The 23394-nt window shown below is 42.5% G+C and overlaps 1 protein-coding gene across 1 annotated transcript in view; it reads left to right on the top strand.

The window, feature by feature from the left end:
- LOC142194690 (uncharacterized) overlaps positions 1-23394 on the top strand; it is a 352778-nt gene that overhangs the window by 106440 nt on the left and 222944 nt on the right. Inside the window, exon 6 of the mRNA XM_075263977.1 lies at positions 761-848. Within this exon, the coding sequence (XP_075120078.1) occupies positions 761-848 (88 nt within the window). The remainder of the gene's footprint in view (positions 1-760; positions 849-23394) is intronic.

The raw sequence follows: 23394 nt of genomic DNA, 5'->3' as shown, positions 1-23394 counted from the left end.
ACATATTCTGCTGAATTGTACAAATCGAAGGATACATGAGTGGACAATACGAGACATTATAATGCAAAGCAGCATAAAGCATTTTTGTGAACTGCTGCATGGTGTATTTGTATTACTGTAGTAACACCATATTGTGTAATATAGACAGTCCCTTATTCTAAAATTAGAAAATCTGGACAAAAGTCGCACTTGAAGTTCGAGGAGGAAGAGAGAACCTCACGTATGACGTGCAGTACCAAAAAGAGCCTTGTCACATCCTATATCCCGGCCTTAGGCTGCTGCTTAGCTCCTATCTAACACTTAAGTCTGCGCAGCCACATGGAGAAGCGATGTTAATAGAGAAGTGGCAGGATAGGAAGTAATCTCTTTCTTCCAGTGTAATAGATCTGAAGCTTATTGCAGCCAGTGGCAGCAGGTGACAAGGGAATAAACAGCACAGCAAGCGTGAACCCTGTAGGCGGAACATTCAGAGAATCAATACTAAAATAAGGCAGAAGTAATATATCAGTTTGGCCATCAAATGTGTTTCGGAACAAAATGTAACCCTAATATTTGTAAACTTTAGTTTAGTGATCTTCAGCTTTGCCGTTTGCTATCATGATGCTGCAGTCTTACAAAATGTTGGATATTTTCTATTATGTTGATTCTACACAATATGTCACTATAGTATTCAAGTCATTGTTATAAATCTAAAAATGGAAACTTTACACAAACTGTATTTAAATTGCTCTATAACCCATTTGTCCTCCTTGCTTTATAGATTGGTGTGCGCTAGCGTGGGTCTGCACCATTACACTGAACCTGTATTTGAATGTAGTAAAAGAGATGAGGACAGACCGATATCAGCTGTAAGTAACCCATTTCTGAAGACTTCTCTTTAAGATTAGTCCCAGGGCTTCTCATGCATGTCTCCCACTCCCAAAATCACTTACGTTCTGTTGTACGGCCAGTTGGTGGATAGCGGAAATACCTTTTTTTTTGTTTCAAAGTGCAATCTTGCTCTCGTGAAAATTAACTTTGAATCCATATGCGAGTGATTGATTTTGTACATCCTGGTAATGTGAAAAAAAGATTAGTGTGTACATGAGTTAAACAAATGGATTCACATGAATAGAAAACTGCAATCACATTTATAAAGGAAAAAAAACACAATTGCTTCGTGCTTTTTGAGTTTTAAAGTACCGTTTTAGAGGAGGAAAATAGGGAAAAAAAAATTTTGAAGCAAAAAATGGTAAAATATTTAATATATGGGAGTTGTAGTTTTGCAACAGCTGCAAGGCCACATTGACAGGTGACCCTGCAGCTGTACGGGGACGCATAGAGTGTTTTTTTTTGTGGGGCCAGCTGTACTTTTTAGTTATACCATTTTGGGGAATATCTATTGCTTAGATCACCTTTTATTGAAAAGAAACCCGGTGGTTTATGATATATATATATATATATATTTTTTTTTTTTTTTTTTTTCTAGGGACAGGAGGTGATTTAGAGCTTTTATTTATATTTTTAAAGCTTTTTTTTTTTTTTTTACTATTTTATTTACCCCCGGGGGCTTGAGCCTGCGGTCACTTGATTGCAAGTCCCATAGACGGCAATACAACTGTATTGCCGTCTATGGGACATTCTGTCTATTAGTATTACGGCTGGTCATAGAGACCAGCTGCAATACTAATACAGCAATGACAGGCCTGGGAGCCTCATTAGGCTCCCGGCTGTCACCCGAACAGGTCGGCTCCTGCGATATCGCCGCGCAGGAGCCGGCCTGCAACTCTACAGGTACGGGGCCGGTGGGGACCGGCCCCGGGGGAGAAGGGGCCACCGATACTGACCCGGCATCCGCTGTACTAGAGAGGCGGATGCCGGGGAGGGATAGACGCCGGGGCCTGAGACATCGCTGCCCTGCCCTGAATGAAGCCAGCGGCGGGGGGACGGAGGAGCAGAATAGCATCGCCCCTGCCGCTGCTGGCTTCATGCAGGGCAGGGCAGCGATGTCTCAGGCCCCGGCGTCTATCCCTTTCCGGCTTCCGCCTCTCTAGTACAGCGGGTGCCAGGCGCCACATTCAGACTATAAGACGCACCCTTCTTTTCCCCCCAAATTTGGGGGGAAAAAAGTGCGTCTTATAGTCCGAAAAATACGGTACATAGCATACAAAAAAACTCACTGTCTGTCTCCTACCCTCTTAAAGTTTAATTGACGTAGGTCACTTCGATGATACATGTAACTAAAAACTACTATAAACCAACATATCTAAGCATGACAAAATAGCCAAATACTACATCTTTAAATAATTGTGTATACTATACATTATGGTAGGTGGAGGAGGCAAATGACCCTTTAGTGCACTTTGAGAAAGGTCAAATCTACAGGCTGCTAAAATAGATGTTCTGGCATTTGCAGCCATCCCCTTGATGCACCAAACTGGTCATTTTTTCAGGTTAAAGTTTGATTTTGTTGACCGTAAGTTTGCACTCTAACACAAAAGATTTGTTTACGATGTCAGTAAGGGGGCGTTCACACTACCGTCAGTGTCCGACAGGTAGTGTCCGCTCCTAGTGTCCGTTCAAAATCTCGCACGGACATTAGGAGCGGACACTAGCTGTGTCCGTGACACTTGTCATTCACTTAAATGGCGATCGGGTGCGAAAAACCTGACATGTCGGGTTTTTCTGTCCGCTTGAAAAGTCGGACATCTTTACATGCGGACAGTGAAGGAAGGGCACGGAGTGCAAAAGTACGCACCCGATCGCCATTTAAGTGAATGACAAGTGTCACAGACACAGCTAGTGTCCGCTCCTAATGTCCGTGCGAGATTTTGAACGGACACTAGGAGCGGACACTACCTGTCGGACACTGACGGTAGTGTGAACGTCCCCTAACCAGCCCTACGGCTGGGTAGAAGTGATTCAGAAGTGATTTTGGTGGTGAATCATACTTTTCTAATTCCTGGTTGGTTTCCTATGCCACACATTCATGGATTATCTTTTCTATACCACTGTTGTCAAACATTGTTACTATGTTCTTTCTATCAGCTTAATCCCGACTGGCCATTAGATTCTGACCTCTTTTTTTAACCACTTAAGGGCCAAGATAATGTTGGCTTTAAGGACCAAGAAATGTTTTTTTTTAGTTTTTGATGCTTCTAATTACCAGTTAGAATCTTCTTTGGTTTTACACTGCACAGCTTTGTAAGGTCTTCTTATGTCAAAATGTAAGATTTTAGTTTTTGTTACACAGTGAAGCATAACAATAAAATTAAGTAACATCATTTAGACATAAGGAGCCTAAAATCTTAAAGGGGTTGTCCCATCTCAAGGATCCTATCTATATTGGTAGCTTATGCAAATTGAAGACTTTTCCTAGATATATTGCTTTAAAAATTCTGCTTTGTTTGCCTGGTATGTGAACTTATTCCTCCCATTGTTTACACAGTGTTACCATAACCACAGACCTATAGGACAAGTAATGTCATTCACTGCTTTTGCTAGCAGGACAATCCTTCAGTCAACTGCAGTTTGCTGATAAAGCTGAGTCTGTTATCTCTCTATGTAAACACATAGATGACACTGAGTCCATTCTGTACAAGCATCTGGAAATATAAAAAAAACACAAAAAAACTTGATAGTCTTCAGTAGTTGATACCTTTTTATTGGCTAACTAATAATGATGACAGATCACAACGTTTCAGAACTCTAGACTCCTTTCTCAAGTAAAAGGAGCCTAGAGTTCCGAAACATTGTAATCTGTCATCATTATTAGTTATCCATTAAAAAGGTATCAACTACTGAAGACTATCAAGTTGTTTTTTTTTTTTGTTTTTTTTTATATTTCCTACTTACTGGCTAACACAGTACGAGAACAAACATTTTCCTTATACAAGCATCTGCACATTATCTGACCTGCAAAAGTGTCCTGTGTCCTATTTAGCAAAAATGAGGGGAGTGAGAGAAATACAGGAAGTGAGCAGAAGACACTGCAGACAAAGCTGATGAAACACTGAGATGGGAAAACACCTTTAAGTGGTTACTGGAAAACTGAGCCACAGGAGTTATGTCCCTAGGGATGCTTTTACACTTGCTGTTTTTACTTGTGTTAATGCATATGTTGCTTTTTCTACACCAATAAAAATGAAAGTGATCAAAAATTCAAAACCCTCGTGGTTCCAAGAAACACTGGTGATAACGTAAAATGCAAATGTATAAAAAACACTGTAAGGGCGGTACCACATAAGATATTGGCAAAATCAGAGCTGCATTCAGTGTTGTGGCCACCACTATATTCACTTACATTATTAAAAGCAGCAACTAATAACCAGTTTTCCCTTATTACCAGCTACGTGATTTTGCAGATTCCATACAGTCAGTAATCACTTAGCACTTTCACTTACCTCAGTTACCTAAGTGAGTTCATTGGCGGGCCCAGCACTGACTGTGACTATCCTGAGGCCAATACACCATGAGGCACCACCCAAAGGGTTGCATAAAAAAGATTTTAAAATTTATTGGGAGTCTATTAGATATAAATTGGTTATAAACCTAATAACAGCACCTTGTAAATGTTGTATTCTTGTGAAATAAGGAGAAAAGTGCTTTGGGAACATTAACTTACTCAAGTTTTGGTTGCAGTTCTAGATTCCTATGCAAATTTCCTTCATTTGGACTGAAACAATGATTTATATAATAAGTAGAGATGAGCGAGTTGTATTCGATCGAATAGGTATTTGATTGAATACTATGGTATTCGAAATACTCGTACTCGGGCGATTACAACGCGGTAAACGTAAAAGGCGTTTACTACATGGTATTCAACCGAGTACAAGTATTTTGAATACCATAGAATTCAATCAAATACCTACTCAATCGAATACTACTCGCTCATCTCTAATAATAAGTGTCTCCATAGCTGAATAACTGAGAAATATATGGAAACTGTAGAATGACCTATAGAAGGTACTGGGATTAGGTTTGTATTGAATCTACAGATCCCTGTAAAAGCATATGTATATCGTGACAATCCGACGTGTGATACAAACTCCTTAGGATGAAAGTCACTGAACGTATGTGTTCTACAAGTCAGGACAACAGAAGGTAATAGCTCTACTGACTACTTGGGCAGAGAAGACCATTTAGAAGTTTTTTGGGTGTGTGAACACAAAATAGGAGGAGAATCGCAAGCACCATGGGAGAGGACAAAAGGGAGAAGGAAACCATGGAGGATGTAGGGCGTTGCTACAAGTCCTACCAAAACATGAGAATTGTGGAAATTGAAAAACATGGTACTGTGGAGAGTAAAAATCTTGTCAATGGTCCTCCATGAGGGAATTTTAAACAGTGGTCGAGATTCTCCTACTCGTGTGGTAAGTATGGGAGGATTAGGAGGAGTGCTGGTTAAGTTATGTGGTGTTACAGGGACTGGCTTTCTCAGGGAAGTGAGCAATCTGGTCTTCTAATACTTTGTGTATTATTGCAGACAATTCTTACATTTTAGGCTTTACTATATGTGTGGGTGTATAATTGGTAGCATTAAAGAACCAATCGGGGGCGTAATACAGTATTATTACTAATTTACATCCTGGTCCCTCAGAACCCTGCTCATTACTTTTAAGGAGGGCTGCTGGGGGAGGGGGGGCAGAACTCTTGTTCCTCTGTCTCCCCTGAAGCTGTTTCATCTTAAATGTATATGAATTTTTTACAATGGTAAAGCATTGGCTAGATGCACATGAGAGCAGGACTTATGTACAAAGTTTGTGGATTGTTCTCTCTTGTGGACAGCAAAGTAATATCTTGAAAATGATAAGGAATTAAATATAAAGTATATAAGTATATTTTATAACTTTTCAGAGCGTGCAGTGGCCCCGGGGCCCAAGAGCCTTAGGGGCCCATAACCATTGTCATCAGTATTGAGATTACAACTTTCATCTGGCCCATAAGCCAAGGAGACCCACAGATTCCCCTAACCACACTAAGGATGATTAAACTCCTTAGTACCTGTAACCATCACTATTAAGAATTCGCTGTAGGGATGAGGTAGGGGCCCCGGACAAAAGATTGTACTGGGCCCACAAGACTTTATTTACACCACTGTAAGGCCCGGTTCACATCTGTGTTTAGATTTCCATTCAGTAAGTCCACTTGGGGACGCCCTAAACGGAAACTTATATGCATTAAAAAGCGGTTATCTTAAGGAAACCCACGGACCACATACAGTATAATGGGGTCCGTGTGGTTTCCGCTCAGTTTCTGTATGAAACATACGAAGAGAAAAGTGCAGATGTGAACTGGGTCAAAGTGATTATTCTGTATGTATATCAACTAGCTAGATTTCAGGGGATAAGATTACTGGTAAAAGACTGAATAAGGGGCCCGAGTTCATATTTTACTTTTAATGTAGCATATTTTTCTAGATCAATCAATATTCCCTTTCTAGTGTGACATTATGGGGCAGAGCATTTCAATAGGCCTTTCTCTAGTTGTGTTTCCAGCATCTAGACAAGCACTTGTGAAATGATTAAAGAATCTGCCTTTATAGTACTCAGCTATCTTTATTCTTACCTTCATTGCCAGTCATATTATTCTTGTGAAAGTGATCAAAGCTATAGATGTAATTAATGTCACTGATGCCGAGGCTCGGTTATGGAGCGCTGTGCAGAGACTCTCTGTCTGTTAGCTCACAGCTAGTATTTGGGTCTAATACTAATGCCACCACTTATCATATGTGATTGAAGTATACACTTAGAGTTCATTATTACATCACAGTCATGTCCCCCCTGGTATCTACAGGGCTTGCCATCCTCTACTAAATTACTGAACCTCCCTATTTTACCATTGATCAATATATGACATAGGTTATACTAGGACCCTTTTAGAAATGATTGCCCTTCTCATACTTTACAGACAATATTCTATGTAGATGTGTGGGTGTTATATTCTGATGTTACACTGCTGGAAATTTGGTGGTATATGTCTTCACTTCTTATATTTGGGTCAGCACAGTGGCTCAGTACTTAGACTCCATTGTTGTAAGGCACCAGCAATAAGGTTTGAATTGAATCAATGACAAATTTGGAAGCCCTGACTGAGACTAGGAAGTGACAGTTATGTGAGGCCTCTAACCTTACCTTATCTCTAACCTACCCGCCAGTCATTTTTCTATTTTGTATTTTAGTTTTTTACTCCCCACCTGCACGACTGGATGCTGGTGCACTGCATCACTACCCGTATTTTGGACCGGAACCTGAGGCGGCCTCCGTCTCAGGTTCCGGTCCAAAAGACCCCGTGTGAACTTATCCTAATGAAAGTATATAATGGCAGTATTCTGCACCACTACTACTAAGTAGACATTGTACAGATGGACAAATCAATGTAAATGATAGAGACTGTAAGTTTCAGTCTATGCTATAGCCCCTTTAAATAGAATAGCGGTGAACTATCATCGGCTATCTGTCTTCTCACCCATAATAACCCCTTTAATGTTTTGTTTTTCTGCAAAATAATCATGGCTTCTTACTGTAGGCATTAGATGAAGACACAATTTAAATCACTTGAGGCCAATTTGAATGATCTTAGTTTGCTGCATTGTGTGAGCGGGGGCGATGAACGCTGAGCGAAACTTACTGGACAGTTGATTTTTCTAATCTGACAGATGTCATGATATCAGCCGCCTACCACTGCCCATCTAATCTAATGAATTATCTCCCCGCTGATCCTGGGTTCCCAGCACCGTGGCTGCATTACAGAATGTATCACTGTCTCTTTAGCGCACAGACAAACAACTAATCCGTGCTACAGCAATTAGACATATAAAGACCTCAGGGAAATAGCACTCCTGCAGTCCTGTGACCAGGAGCAGCATAATGAGGAGTGGCAAGAAGTGTCACTTTGGATTGTGTCCTCCTAGACAGGAAGCCTTTCAGTAATGTCATTTATATGTCATGCACAATTGAAGCAGCTAATAGAGTTAATCTCTAAGGGAGAACAAGTTGTAACAGTGTTAATTACAGCATTATTTATTTATTTGCAGATATATGGGCTATCGCTCTATTGTGGGAAGGAGGGGCTGCTGTTTGTAGATGGGAAATTGCTGTTATTCTGTGTCCAGGAGGGATAGGTGCTGTCAGATAAGCTTAGATAAGCTCGTTCATTTCAACAGTATCCTCCTTGGAAGGTGTTGTGATATCAATTCTAGAGTATCCTTGAGAAGATCCAATGAAGTTAGTAAAGAAACTTAGAATATTTTTCTTTTTTGCTATTTTTAGCATTGATAAGGATTAGAGATGAGCGAGTAGTACTCGATTGACTAGCTATTCGATCGAATACTATGGTATTCGAAATACTCGTACTCGATCAAGTACCACTCGCTATTCGAATGTAAAAGTTCGATGCAGAACCAGTATTGATTGGCCGAATGCTATACAGTCGGCCAATCAACGCTGGTTCTTCTCCTACCTTTAGAAGTCTTCTCTGTGCAGCTTCCCCGCTTGTAGTGCGGGCATGCACAGTCAGCTCTGCCCAGGCCCGATGCCTGGCAGAGTGAATTCAGAGCCGGAAGATGCCGCGGAGAAGGAGAAGACTTCTCGGAGGATCCAGCCCGACCCTCACTCGTGGACTTGGTGAGTATAATTTGATCGAACGTTGCCTACCCCTGAAACGAGCATTTCCCCCCATAGACTATAATAGGGTTCGATATTCGATTCGAGCTACTCGAAACGAATATCGAACCTCGAACATTTTACTGTTCACTCATCTCTAATAAGGATCAATTCTGTTCACACTTTCCTGTACGGCAGCATCCAAATGTTCTGTGATCAAACCCGTAAACCACTTCTTCAGGAAAGCCTAAAATCTAACAATAACCTTATAGCCACCACAATACCATCTTAACATCTTATACCCTCATGTACTATATTCTTCATCTATTCCTTGTGAATGATAAGCCCTATCCGATTTCTCAGCCTCTGTACCAGCAGCACCTTGTCTATTGTACTATATACAGTTGTAGTTAAGATTACTCAATCCCCATTACAAATTTCGTTGTACTACAAACTGCTGAAAGTTTGTACATTTTGTTAATAAACCTATCAAGAACAATACAAATAGCTCAAGACCACTAATGTGATGAGTTGTTTCTCCAAGTTTAACCCAAGATGTCACTTTTAAGGACCACTGCAGTCTCAGAATTATTCAACCCCTTCATGACAAGCCTGCGTGCTTCATAGAGCACCCTTTTACTGCTAAGACGTTCTGCAAGCATGACACCAGCTCCTGGCAGCGCTCCCGAGGATATCCTTGTACACAATGGCCTCCAGTTCACTAAATATTCTTGGGTTTGTATGCTGCGATCACTTTTCCTAAATCTCACCATAAATGTTGTATGAGGTTCAAGTCAGATGACTGTGATGGCCACTCCATAATATTCTCAGGCTTGGTGGACTTTGATATATGCTTGAAATTTGGGATATGCGACCACCATGCTTCCGTATAGCAGGGTGTTCTTTTCAGCATACATTTCATCCTTCAGGTTTCACAGTTTAAGGATACATACAGTATATGTCTGATATATATGAAACCCTGCTATAACGGTAACATTTTGTTTGTGAATGTGTTGGGTGTGCTGTTCCAAACAATATCATAGACCCTCTGTCACCCTTACTATGGGTCCAATGGAATTATTTTAGGCTTAGAGAAGTAGATGATATAGGCCCTGACTTGTGCTATTATCCTCACTGTACATAGTGCAGCTCTGGATTGTCCGAATACAATAACTAATGAATAACCTCATCTGACTGCCGGCCCCATTCAGCAAGTGAACAATGAACGCTGTGCCGTGAAATCCGGCTTAGCACTAACTGCTAGCTTGCTGATGTCCCTGTTATTATTTTCCTAGTCTGTTATTTCAGTGCCCTGCCTAAAAGTAATCTGTAATATGCATGCCTTATTTTAATTCTGTTAATTCCACATTTCAAAGCATTCTGTGCTTTAATGGAAATGGCCCATTTGTAGCTTCCCATGAGCAATATGTATAATGCACTGTGTCCAGCGTTTTCTAGTTTTCATAATGTTCAAAACTCAGTGTTAAAAAAAATATCTTACCAGTTAAATTCTTCCCCTGTTTATTGCTGTCAATCCGTTTCTGTCCCAGGTTACTGTATATGTACATAATGATCATAACCATCTCAGTTCTCAATAAAGAAGATAATCCTTTAATAGTCTCCCACCGTGAGGAAATTTCTGTGTGTTACAACAGCATGGTAGTACAGATACAGGATAGTGCACAGTAATATATTACAGAGGGAGACACATGCTGAGAAAAATACTAGGAATCCATAGCAGCTAAGGAAGAAAAGAAATAAAGAAGACTTTAGAGTCATTTAGTTCTCTGTGCGGAGTGATCTTCGCTTGGTCTGATGTAGATTATACAGCCTGATCATGGTTGGGAGGAAGGACCTCTGATAGCGCTCCTGCTCACACTTGGGGTGAAGCAGTCGGTCTCTTACAGTGCTGCCAAGCGCCGTCAAGGTGTCATACATAGGGTGAGATTTATTCTCATTTATACAGTGTCCTTCTGTTACGCACATCCTTTTCTGGATCCAAGGGGCTCCCTAGGACAGAGTTGGCCCTTCTAATCAGCCTGTCAAATCTATTTCTGTCTCTGGTTGATATACTGCTCCCCCAGCAGGCCACACCGAAAAAGATGGCTGAAGCAACCACAGAGTTGAAAAAGACCCTAAGAAGTGGCCCCTGGACCCCAAAGGCCTTCAGCCTCCTGAGCAGGTAGAGTCTGCTGTGGCCCTTTCTGTGCTCTAGGTGATCAGCCCAGTCCAGTTTATTATTGAGGCGCACACCCAGATACTTATAGGTCTTGACTATCTCAATGCATGTGAGATCGGTGGATGGGAAATATACTAGTATATTTATGTATTTATTTTGCTTACTTGTATAGTGCCAAAATATTCTGCAGCGCTTTACAGCTATAAAAATAAATGTAGTATATAATCTACCCAGTGTATTGTAGAGATATAGCCTGGTTTGGATGCTTTATGAGAAGTATCTGTTTGGAGCACAGTGGATGTACTGTGCCATGCCAGGGTGGTCTGGGGGCTCATTGGACTCTGCGGCCCACCAGGGGATTCACCTGAGGGCTTGTCTATAAGCTTATGCATGATGAGGTGCCATTAAATTCAATGAAAATTTCACATTAGTGCCACTATAGAAACCCCTCTGGTCACAAGAACATGGATCCCCATTTCTCCCCAACACACAACCATGGTGAATAAAATGGGGTGTAAGCATGTGTACTGCTATTCTATTCAAAGACTATAGGATTGGGGGAGATAGCCGGCTACGACATCTGTTTACATACAGTAACCTTCATTATTTATTGCAAATATCCTACCTGCAAGGGGGCATCATATATATAAAATAGTCAATACGACTGAAACAAATGGATGGTGACTGTACAGCAGAAACCAAGCTAAAGCACAGATCTACAAAATGACAATTTGGGCCAGTTATGTGGCAGTATTTATGTCACATAAAATATTCAGAGACTCTGTGGTGCCTTGTGGGCTGAAATGACCTTTTATTCTTGGCCACATGCATGGATTGGCATCGTTGACAGACGGCTGTATATTTCATCTGTAGACTTTTCATTTGGCTACATTGTATCAGCCTGGCTGCGGTTTAATATTTAGCGAGGGAACCTGGCAGACTGTCTGGACATGGAGCACTTTGACACAGTGAATGCAATGACTGCTGTATTCTCTATTACATAAGTTGTAGGACTTGGAGGAGATGGATGCTGTAACCTTTCTTATACATATCTGCTTTATAAGCAAATTTAACTAAAAATATAATCATCAACTTAGATATGTTTTGTATAGAATAGCAACTGTAAATACAAAATCCTTTGTGTACAGCTACAGAAAGATTAGGGTGCCCCGTACTTCTGTACATTAGGATAATGTATTAGACCATGTGGACTTCATCTAGTGGGGTCCCCCGCTCAGTTTCCCCTCAGGCCACAGTAAACAGTCACAACAAAGCCTGACGCCTTTACTGGAGTACTTGGCTCATGTGTACATTAGACAGATGGTCCATTGATTTCAATGGGCACAGTTTATTGCCTCATCTCTCCTGCAGACTCTCCAGCTGCTTTCCACACAGATAATCGGCTTATGGTTGGAGGAACCTTTTTGATACATACGATTTCCAAACTGGATCAGTCCTTGAAGCCACTTACTAGCATACTAACTGCTTCAAACACCGGAGATCGAGGCAGCTGGAATCTCCTCCATACCGATAATATTTCATTTGTGGTTACTTGATATGATCATGTAATGGTTATCTTTGGATCAATATACAATATGTTGAAAGAATCTATAGTATCTGTATGTGCTGTACAAACCAGTGGATGTAGCAGGGCTGTGTTTGTTAGGTTTGCCCTCTAACTATGTTGGACAATCCCAGATTTTGGGTACTGTCAGCAGCTCATCTTGTTTTCAACTGTATTTGCATCCTCAGAATGCAGATACAGTTTAATACAATGGATGAGCAGGGAGGGCTTTGGCTCCCAGCTTACTTAATTCACCCTGCGACTCCTGGTGTTTGTGATTTTACATAGGCAGACATCTTGTAGTGATGCTGTTGTGTCTACTGCCCCAAGCTGCAAGCAGCAGAGACCCACAAATGGATCTGTTCTGTTTATTGTGGGAATGGGGCTTGATTCTTCTTCTTTTTTTTTATTTATAGGGACACTACTTCTGTGTGGTGAAGCACTTATTGGACATCACTGTTTGCACAGGAAAAGTACTTCTGTATATTCTTTTAAGAGAGTCTGATATATTATAACTAAGGGCAGTTACTCACCTGTGCTGTGGATTTTCGTCTTCTGCCAGAGAAGCTGGACAGGAGACGGAAACCTGGGAGTCAGTGTCCACCCGTGATGCCCGTAAGTGTCTTCTGGTCTCCGCGGCGAAACCTTTTTTTTTTTTTTTTAACCAGACACAAAGTCCTGCATGTCCGACTGCTTGTCCGGTTAAAAAAAATGGTTTCGCCACGGAGAGGCAGAACACACTCATGGGTGGACACTTTTCAAACCCATTCAAATGAAAACTGACTGTCGGTTTCCATCTCCTGTCCAGTTTCTCGGGCAGAAGACGGAAACCTGCAAAGCGGAGACCGGGCGCAGGTGTGAACCCGCCCTTACTGATATATCTGTTTTTACAAGGAATTGCAAGTAAACACGCTACATACAGGCTTAATGATTTTTAAGCCTGTGACTATGAGAAAGTTTGGCATTTAGAAAGTACTGGGTATGCCCTACAAATGTCATTTTGCTTTCTGGTCCAGTGCCATCATCTGATCACAATTTACACTGCTTTCCTGTTATTGGCAGTACAGCTAGTTATTTGGCATGATTTTTGATAGTGTGCAGAAGGAGCATGACAAATAGACTTTCACAGGTGCCATAACACCAGCAGGCCTACATGTGCCCTGCTGTTAAGCTGCGGAGCCTGTGGTTGCCTTGAGCTATACATAACAGATGCAGAATGCAAAACAACTGCTGTCATTATGAAGACTGTATCAAGCAGTAAACCTGGTGTATTTGTAAAGCTGTACAACAGTCACGTGACAGGACACCTGAAAGATTAAGTTTCCATGGTAATACATCATCATGATAGATGGCGTAAACTATTTTAAACCTCATGTGCTATATGCTATGTGACTGTGCACAATACCGCACTGTATGGCACATGACATTATGGACAAAACTGTTCCGTATTGGATGACATATGGGAAACCATTTTCACCAAAAACTTCTGAAAGCAGTGCTGCCAAGGGACAATTCCTAAAGATACAGCTTAAAATGTAGTATGTTATGGAACATAAATGGCACATAACAGGTTTGAGCGCGTCATTGAACACTGTATAGCAGTATATATATCACCATTGAACATATACCCTATTATCCCTGCAATGAGGCTTCAAAACCTCATCTTTTAATTGAGGCCATAGGCTGCAGCTAAAGTAAGTGATATGGCCATCCTTACCTTACCTTTACCCTTTTATGAAACCAGCTTAAAGGAGTTGTCCAGGAAAACATGGACAACCCCTTTAACTTTTAAATTAGTCGAAGGCAGTAAAAAAAAATAAAAAATGCATACCTGTCCTCGATGCTCCGGTGTCCTCCCAGAGTGTTCGGGTACTTCTGATTATCGGGTCTCTTCCGGAGCAGATCCGGAAAAGATCAGGAAAAGATCCGGGAGAACCCGATGGAGCAGATGACCTGGGATTCACTGGGAGGACACCGGAGCATCAGGGACAGGTGAGTATGCATTTTTTTTCACTGTCCCCAGCTGATTTAAAAGTTAAGAGTTATCAATTTTGCCTGGACAACCCCTTTAAAGGGAGTCTGTCAGCACAAAATTGGGATACTAATAAACTAATCACAGTACCTTATAGGGCTGTCACCACAGTTAGCAGTGATATATTTCTTATTCAAGACTGCTGCTCCAGTCTTTTAAAAATTGTCCTTTCATCCCTATGCAAATAAGCATAGGAGGGCTTTAAGGGCGCTGCTTTGCATCAATGGGCTTCACTATCTGCTGCTGCTAACTGCTGCTTAGCTCCGCCCCCACTAGTTTGCCTCAGCACACAGTACTAACTGTACTGTGCAGGCCTGATGATGTCACACTGCACCCAGAAGTGAAGAAAGCTGACTTCAGATGGGGGCAGTGTGTCATCACCAGATATGCCCGCTACAGTTAGTACTGTGGGCTGAGACCATGGAGAGCAATATCAGTCACCTGCTGGGGCAGGTTAGCAGCAGAGTAGAGTGAAGCTAAATTAGTTAGCAGGAGTGTAGAGTGAAGCTCAATTAGTTAGCAGCAGTGTATAGTGAAGCTAAATTAGTTAGCAGAAGTATATAGTGAAGCTAAATTAGTTAGCAGAAGTATATAGTGAAGCTAAATTAGTTAGCAGCAGTATATAGTGAAGCTAAATTGATGGAAAACAACGCCTCTAAAGCCCTTTTCTGCTCATTTGTATAGGGATAAAAGGACAGTTTTTACAAGAATGGAGCACCAGTTCTGAATAAGCAATACTCATTGTAAACTGTGCTGTCAGCCCTACAAGGTAGTGTGATTAGTTTATATCATAATTTTGTGCTGACAGACTCCCTTTATTACAATATCGAAACAATGTAGTGAAACCCAGGAAGAGCTGCAATAAATAAGAAAATTGGTGGCAACATATAGACAAATATAGAATATCCATCTTGGCTGTGTCATATGTGCCTTTATTTGATTCTGACAAACTCTGATACAGAAACCGGCTTTGGCTTCCAAAGGTGAATGGAAACATGTAAGAGTCATGAAGCAGCTACAAAGCCAAAGCTCAATTGTTATGTGCTTAGTAGAGCCATAGATGCAATATATATTGTGGTAAAGTGTACGGTAAGGTGGTGGATGGCGTTTATATCTCGCCTGGTTTCCTCAGCCAGGTGAGATAAAGGAAAGCCAGGGTAAGCATGTTCTAGCAGAGCATAGTCTGCTGGAACTCTTGTTCCGTATTATGGGCTGGCTTTTCTGGACTGGAGGGCAGGTTGGTAGTGGGAGCCTTCCAGTCCACACCCTTACTCCACCACGGGTTTTGCCCTGAGTCTGGGGCATCCACAGGTGAGCTTCCTTAGGGCTATTTTACTGGGGAAGGAAGCTCAGTTAGGAGCCTGATACACACAAGGAGTGTGTGAGGAAAACACTCCTGAGGAAAAACAGGTACCTTGTGGACTGGGACCTGCTTATATGGTGACTCAACCTGCTGTAGGTCAGAGAGGTAACCTGCTGTATAGCTAGAGCCGGACAAGGCTTAGGTTTTGTTTGTTGTTTTGTTTCTTTGCTGGCACAGTGTTTTATGCCGAATGCCCAAATAAAACACTGGACTTTGTTTATTCTACTAACTGTCTGCCTGGTGTCATTGCCGTTCCCAACCGTGTGAGCTGAACCCCTTACAATATATATAATAATTAGAGATGAGCGAACAGTGTTCTATCGGACACATGTTCGATCGGATATCAGGGTGTTCGCCATGTTCGAATCGAATCGAACACCACGTGGTAAAGTGCGCCAAAATTCGATTCCCCTCCCACCTTCCCTGGCGCCTTTTTTGCACCAATAACAGCGCAGGGGAGGTGGGACAGGAACTACGACACCGGGGGCATTGAAAAAAATTGGAAAAAGTCATTGGCTGCCGAAATCAGGTGACCTCCATTTTAGACGAATAGTGGATTTCAAATCCGGGTCATATGAGAATGTGAACTTTGTGACTATGAGACAGGGATAGCTGTACAGGCAGGGATAGCTAGGGATAACCTTTATTTAGGGGGGAATGTTATTAAAAATAACTTTTTGGGGCTCTATCGGGTGTGTAATTGTGATTTTTGTGAGATAAACTTTTTCCCATAGGGATGCATTGGCCAGCGCTGATTGGCCGAATTCCGTACTCTGGCCAATCAGTGCTGGCCAATGCATTCTATTAGCTTGATGAAGCAGAGTGTGCACAAGGGTTCAAGCGCACCCTCGGCTCTGATGTAGCAGAGCCGAGGCTGCACAAGGGTTCAAGCGCACCCTCGGCTCTGATGTAGGAGAGCCGAGGGTGCACTTGAACCCTTGTGCACCCTCAGCTCTGCTACATCAGAGCCGAGGGTGCGCTTGAACCCTTGTGCACACTCTGCTTCATCAAGCTAATAGAATGCATTGGCCAGCGCTGATTGGCCAATGTATTCTATTAGCCTGATGAAGTAGAGCTGAATGTGTGTGCTAAGCACACACATTCAGCTCTACTTCATCGGGCTAATAGAATGCATTGGCCAGCGCTGATTGGCCAGAGTACGGAACTCGACCAATCAGCGCTGGCTCTGCTGGAGGAGGCGGAGTCTAAGATCGCTCCACACCAGTCTCCATTCAGGTCCGACCTTAGACTCCGCCTCCTCCGGCAGAGCCAGCGCTGATTGGCCGAAGGCTGGCCAATGCATTCCTATGCGAATGCAGACTTAGCAGTGCTGAGTCAGTTTTGCTCAACTACACATCTGATGCACACTCGGCACTGCTACATCAGATGTAGCAATCTGATGTAGCAGAGCCGAGGGTGCACTAGAACCCCTGTGCAAACTCAGTTCACGCTAATAGAATGCATTGGCCAGCGCTGATTGGCCAATGCATTCTATTAGCCCGATGAAGTAGAGCTGAATGTGTGTGCTAAGCACACACATTCAGCACTGCTTCATCACGCCAATACAATGCATTAGCCAGTGCTGATTGGCCAGAGTACGGAATTCGGCCAATCAGCGCTGGCTCTGCTGGAGGAGGCGGAGTCTAAGATCGCTCCACACCAGTCTCCATTCAGGTCCGACCTTAGACTCCGCCTCCTCCGGCAGAGCCAGCGCTGATTGGCCGAAGGCTGGCCAATGCATTCCTATGCGAATGCAGACTTAGCAGTGCTGAGTCAGTTTTGCTCAACTACACATCTGATGCACACTCGGCACTGCTACATCAGATGTAGCAATCTGATGTAGCAGAGCCGAGGGTGCACTAGAACCCCTGTGCAGACTCAGTTCACGCTAATAGAATGCATTGGCCAGCGCTGATTGGCCAATGCATTCTATTAGCCCGATGAAGTAGAGCTGAATGTGTGTGCTAAGCACACACATTCAGCACTGCTTCATCACGCCAATACAATGCATTAGCCAGTGCTGATTGGCCAGAGTACGGAATTCGGCCAATCAGCGCTGGCTCTGCTGGAGGAGGCGGAGTCTAAGGTCGGATCTGAATGGAGACTGGTGTGGAGCGATCTTAGACTCCGCCTCCTCCAGCAGAGCCAGCGCTGATTGGCCGAATTCCGTACTCTGGCCAATCAGCACTGGCTAATGCATTGTATTGGCGTGATGAAGCAGTGCTGAATGTGTGTGCTTAGCACACACATTCAGCTCTACTTCATCGGGCTAATAGAATGCATTGGCCAGCGCTGATTGGCCGAATTCCGTACTCTGGCCAATCAGCACTGGCTAATGCATTGTATTGGCGTGATGAAGCAGTGCTGAATGAGTGTGCTTAGCACACACATTCAGCTCTACTTCATCGGGCTAATAGAATGCATTGGCCAATCAGCGCTGGCCAATGCATTCTATTAGCGTGAACTGAGTTTGCACAGGGGTTCTAGTGCACCCTCGGCTCTGCTACATCAGATTGCTACATCTGATGTAGCAGTGCCGAGTGTGCATCAGATGTGTAGTTGAGCAAAACTGACTCAGCACTGCTAAGTCTGCATTTGCATAGGAATGCATTGGCCAGCCTTCGGCCAATCAGCGCTGGCTCTGCCGGAGGAGGCGGAGTCTAAGGTCGGACCTGAATGGAGACTGGTGTGGAGCGATCTTAGACTCTGCCTCCTCCAGCAGAGCCAGCGCTGATTGGTCGAGTTCCGTACTCTGGCCAATCAGCACTGGCCAATGCATTTCTATGGGGAAAAGTTAGCTTGCGAAAATCGCAAACTGACAGGGATTTCCATGAAATAAAGTGACTTTTATGCCCCCAGACATGCTTCCCCTGCTGTCCCAGTGTCATTCCAGGGTGTTGGTATCATTTCCTGGGGTGTCATAGTGGACTTGGTGACCCTCCAGACACGAATTTGGGTTTCCCCCTTAACGAGTTTATGTTCCCCATAGACTATAATGGGGTTCGAAACCCATTCGAACACTCGAACAGTGAGCGGCTGTTCGAATCGAATTTCGAACCTCGAACATTTTAGTGTTCGCTCATCTCTAATAATAATCTTTAGACATTTTTTGAAAAGTGTTGTCCCATCTTTGTAACCCTGTCTTATTCGGACTAATGGACACCAAAGAAGGACTTCAGGACTCTTATGTGCAAGCAAGTGCAGGAGCAATAAACAGCCAGATCTGCTGATGGCTAGGGAAACGGCAGTGTAAGAAGAGGGTGCTCAGATGAAAAATCCCCTTTAAGTCCCTGCTTGTCCACATCTTAAATTTCGGGTGCAATCTGGGTGCCTGAGCTTGTTATTCATAGGCTTTTAAATGTCTGTTTAGTACTATTGGCTTTGAAGCACACAGATCCAATGTTTTCTCAAATCCCTTTTCCAAGAATGTCTAGACCCATATGGTACAAAATTATTTGATGTTTTCTTGACTGTTCTGCTGGCTTCTGTATTTTTACCTTGTCTCTGTTGTAACCGTCTGGATTGCCACACATTCTCCAAACTGTTTTATGATGTGAGTATTCTTTCTTCTGAGATGCGGCACTTCTTGTTACATTCACAATCCTTTTGTTCTGGGAGTGGAAGTCATGGATAGATAAGCATGGGCAGGGCCCTGACCTCATTGTCCAAAGTTTCTCTTCTTTGATTTATAGCTTACAGTCCAATTATCCATATGTATTATACTGTGTTTAAGCCTTTGCTTTTGAATAGTGTAATTCATGTACCTGCCATTCCTTTGTATGTTTAATACCAGCAACTATAGTAGAAAACCTTACCTATATATAATATACACACACAATATCAGACACGTTTTGTTTGTGTTTGGAACTAGTTGAGATTGAGAACTTTATATACGGTGCTTCACATTTAGCTCTTAGTGCTGTTTCTTCTTATAGAATAGTAGCTAGCTAGGGAATCTTATGGGGAATGTTCCCTGGAAAAGGTATGCAAAATAGCTATCCTCCAAAGGGAAGAAAACTAACGGCTCGTTCACATCTGCGCCCGTACTCCGTTCTGCAGGTTTCTGTTTCCTGCACAAAACAGGGGCAGGAGACGGAAACCTGCCGGCATGTTTCAAGCCCATTCATTTGAATGGGGTTGAAAAGTCTCCGGCGTGTGCGTCGGTGAGCGTTTTATGCGTTCCGCAGCAAAATCGTTTTTGTTTTAAACCGGACACAGTCGGACATGCACTACTCTGTGTCCGGTTTAAAAAACGGTTTCACGCAGAGAGCATAAAACGCTCATCGGCGCTCACGGCCGGACTCGGCATGACAGGTTTCAGTCTTCTGCATGCAGAAGACGGAAACCTGAAAATGGAGTCCAGACGCTGGTGTGAACCCAGCACCATACAGCACACCTAAGAATTAGGCTCTACGCAAAGGGCAAAACTGCTGTCAAAAAGGGACATTTTTTGTGGAAGCGTTGCATCTGTATGGCGCCTGTTTTCACAGATCCCTCGTAAACTTGCGTCTATTGTGGGATTCATGACACAGTCAAAAATAGAACAAAACAGAACATCAAAAAATCAATGTGAATAGCCACATTTAAATTAACTGATTTTAATGTAGCCAATTGACGGAAGTTAACATTCATGCAAGAGAGTCTTATGGCAAAGCCGTCATCAAGCGTCACCAGTGCCCTGCTCTATACTGACAAGGAACAAGCTGTCTAGAAATGGAGCTTTTCCTTTTGGTGGAGCCACTGGTTTGGCTAATAAGTCATGTTTTGAGGCTCTTTAATGGGTTGGACATTGTCAATTTTCTTCCTTCTGGAGAGATTGTATTTGCATCTTTAATGAGGTATTATGAGCATTTTGTTTGTACGCTGCCGTCTGTTAATCCGCTCTTCTCATTCAGTCACCATTAGGAGCAGTTGACCTCATTGTGTTAAACCTTCTTTTAATTGATTTAATTTTCTGATATAAATCAGAAACATAAAAGAATATTGCATCTTTATTTATCCCTGGAAGATTCAGGACAGTTGTGTGGTAATCCATGGAAGACCATTAATATACAAAGATATAATTACTGCTTGGATGGAAGAGGTCCTCGTGGGCTAAAACATAAGGGTCCCAAGCAAGAGAACCTCCTATATGGCATCTGTATCCACAGTTTCAAGAAGTTCCTAGACACACAGGGAAACTCACTGTATTTCAACTACTCTCCAAAAATAATAGTCACACTAGATACAGATAGTATAGATAGGCAGCGATTAGAGCACCATACATAGTAGAGACTGTTGTGTAAATTATGCTCACTTTGACATTAAAGAGGACCTTTCATGGTTTTTGCACAGGCAGTTCTATATACTGCTGGAAAGCTGACAGTGCGCTGAGTTCAGCGCATTGTCGGCTTTCCCGATCTGTGCCCCGGGTAAAGAGCTTTTGGTCCCGGTACCATAGCTCTTTACAGTCAGAAGGGCGTTCCTGACAGTCTGTCAGGTACCTCCTTCTCCATAGCAGCGCCTATCGCGCTGTACAGTGTGAGCGGGAAGGAACGCCCCCTCCCCTCCTGATAATACTCGTCTATGGACAAGCACTGTGAGCAGAGGGAGGGGGTGTTCCTCCCCGCTCACACTGTACAGCGATAGGCGCTGCTGTGGAGAAGGACGTTCCTGACTGACTGTGAGGAACGCCCTTCTGACTGTAAAGAGCTACGGTACCGGCACCGCTAGCTCTTTACCCGGGGCACAGATCGGGAAAGCCGACAGTGCACTGAATTCAGCACACTGTCGGTTTTCCAGCAACATATGGAACTGCCTGTGCCCAAATCAATGAAAGGTCCTCTTTAAATGACATGTAAAGGGATTTTATTTGTTTTTTCAGTTGAAATTTGTAGTAAGTGCTGTGAAATCCAGTGCAGCCATTTAACTATACTCGGTGGAAGTTGATATTGTATAGGTATAGAAATAAAAACCTAATTGAAAAAAATATTTTGGCAGGTTATTTATTGGTGAGAGCCCATCAGCAGTCATGATCATGGCTAAATGAGTTACTCCTACTGACTGTAATTGAGTAAGTTGTCTAATTGATGTTTATGGAAGCATTCAGAATATGCTTCTCTAAGCATTAATATATCAAGATGTTCACTGCCGTTGCCAACACGTACTTGAACATGTAATGCAAAATCCAATAAGAGGTTAAGGTATCAAGGCAAAGGTTGTACGGCTATAAATTAAAGGAAGGAGCGTGCAAGATGCCCTATAGCTGGGTGCCTGTGAGTGTCACTAATTGTCCTGACCACCGGAGGGTTAATGTACCATGAATGACGACTGCAACTTCAATGATCTTGTACCTATGCAGAATGTTGGTTGTAGAGCTGCAGTAGACGATTGGATCTAATGAACCATTGCTGTGTTCATTTCAGAGCATCTGAAGCGAACCTGAATCTTTACAGAGATTTCGTAGTTTTCGTTTTCCATGGTGGGTTTCCCACTGTGTTGCTGATGAAAAAAATAACACATTAGTCTACAATATTGCATGAATTTTCTCTATTTTTATTTTTTTTAGGTTAGATTGCTACTAGTAAACTGCTATATTCAGCCATGAAAGCAAGAACTTGTCCTTTTTCTTAAAGAGGTTGACCGTAAGTTTAGTTAAAACCTATACAAGCTAGGAAACCTTTCTTGCAGGGTAGCCAGTGGGTGACATGTACCTTTACAGTGGCATACATAGAAGGTATACAGTAGAGGACGCCATGTAGAGACACGGTGTGATCATATCCTTTGATATAAGGTTGTTCTTTTTGCAGACATGGTGCCACTGTGGTTCACATGCCATGTCCATGTTCCATTCGATATACAGCCCATGACAAAATGAAACTGACCTTTTTTCCTTGTCTCCATCAACTTTTTGGATAGTAGCATGTAAATGATGAAAACGTAGCCCATCATCTCCTCAAATTCTGTTCTTAACCTAGTTTGGGTTTATGGGCTGATTTGTTAGAAATAGACACCAGAATTATAAAGCATGTGAAAAACTTTCTACTCCAAAAAACTGCCTGGCAACGTGCATCAGATTAGACTTGGCATACATTCTAGAATGTGCCTTGTGAAGAAACAAAATGTCTCGGATATTACATTTTATGTATTTTGCGACCTTTGGTTGACTTTCAGGATTCAGTTAATGAGCTCCAACATACGGAACTTGCAGCTAATTCTCGTATAACTTTGTGCATTGGGCAGTTCATGGGTAAAATTATGTACCATTTTTTTCAGAGTTAAAGATTTTCTGCATATAAATCAGAGGCGTAGCTATAGGGGTGCAGAGGTAGCAGACGTTATCGATCCTGAATCTTAAGGGTGACCTCTTCTTCTTGCTTTGGGACCCAGAAGCTTTATGTTATGCCTCTGTTGCTAACATATATGCTTGTTCTCTTTAAATATGCTCGAAGGAGTGTTTAAGGAAGGCTGTCCATGGTGAAACCCTTGTCCCATTAAGACAATTGGATACTGTAGGCTTTTATTATCCACGTTGGAGAGCAGCTCCCACTCAAAGAGCTTATTCCTATATTACATGGACCTCTGTCTTGCAATAACATCTTATCATTGTGGGTTTTAGCTGTCGCGTACAGCACCATCTACTCCTGTGCCAGACCATCTGTATGAGTTATAGTATTTACAATTTACATGTATGAT

This window comes from Leptodactylus fuscus, chromosome 2 (assembly GCF_031893055.1).
Source record: "Leptodactylus fuscus isolate aLepFus1 chromosome 2, aLepFus1.hap2, whole genome shotgun sequence".
In the NCBI taxonomy this organism is placed as follows: Eukaryota; Metazoa; Chordata; class Amphibia; order Anura; family Leptodactylidae; genus Leptodactylus; species Leptodactylus fuscus.
Note: the sequence above shows the minus strand (reverse complement) of the source record. Positions and strands in the feature narration are given on the sequence as shown.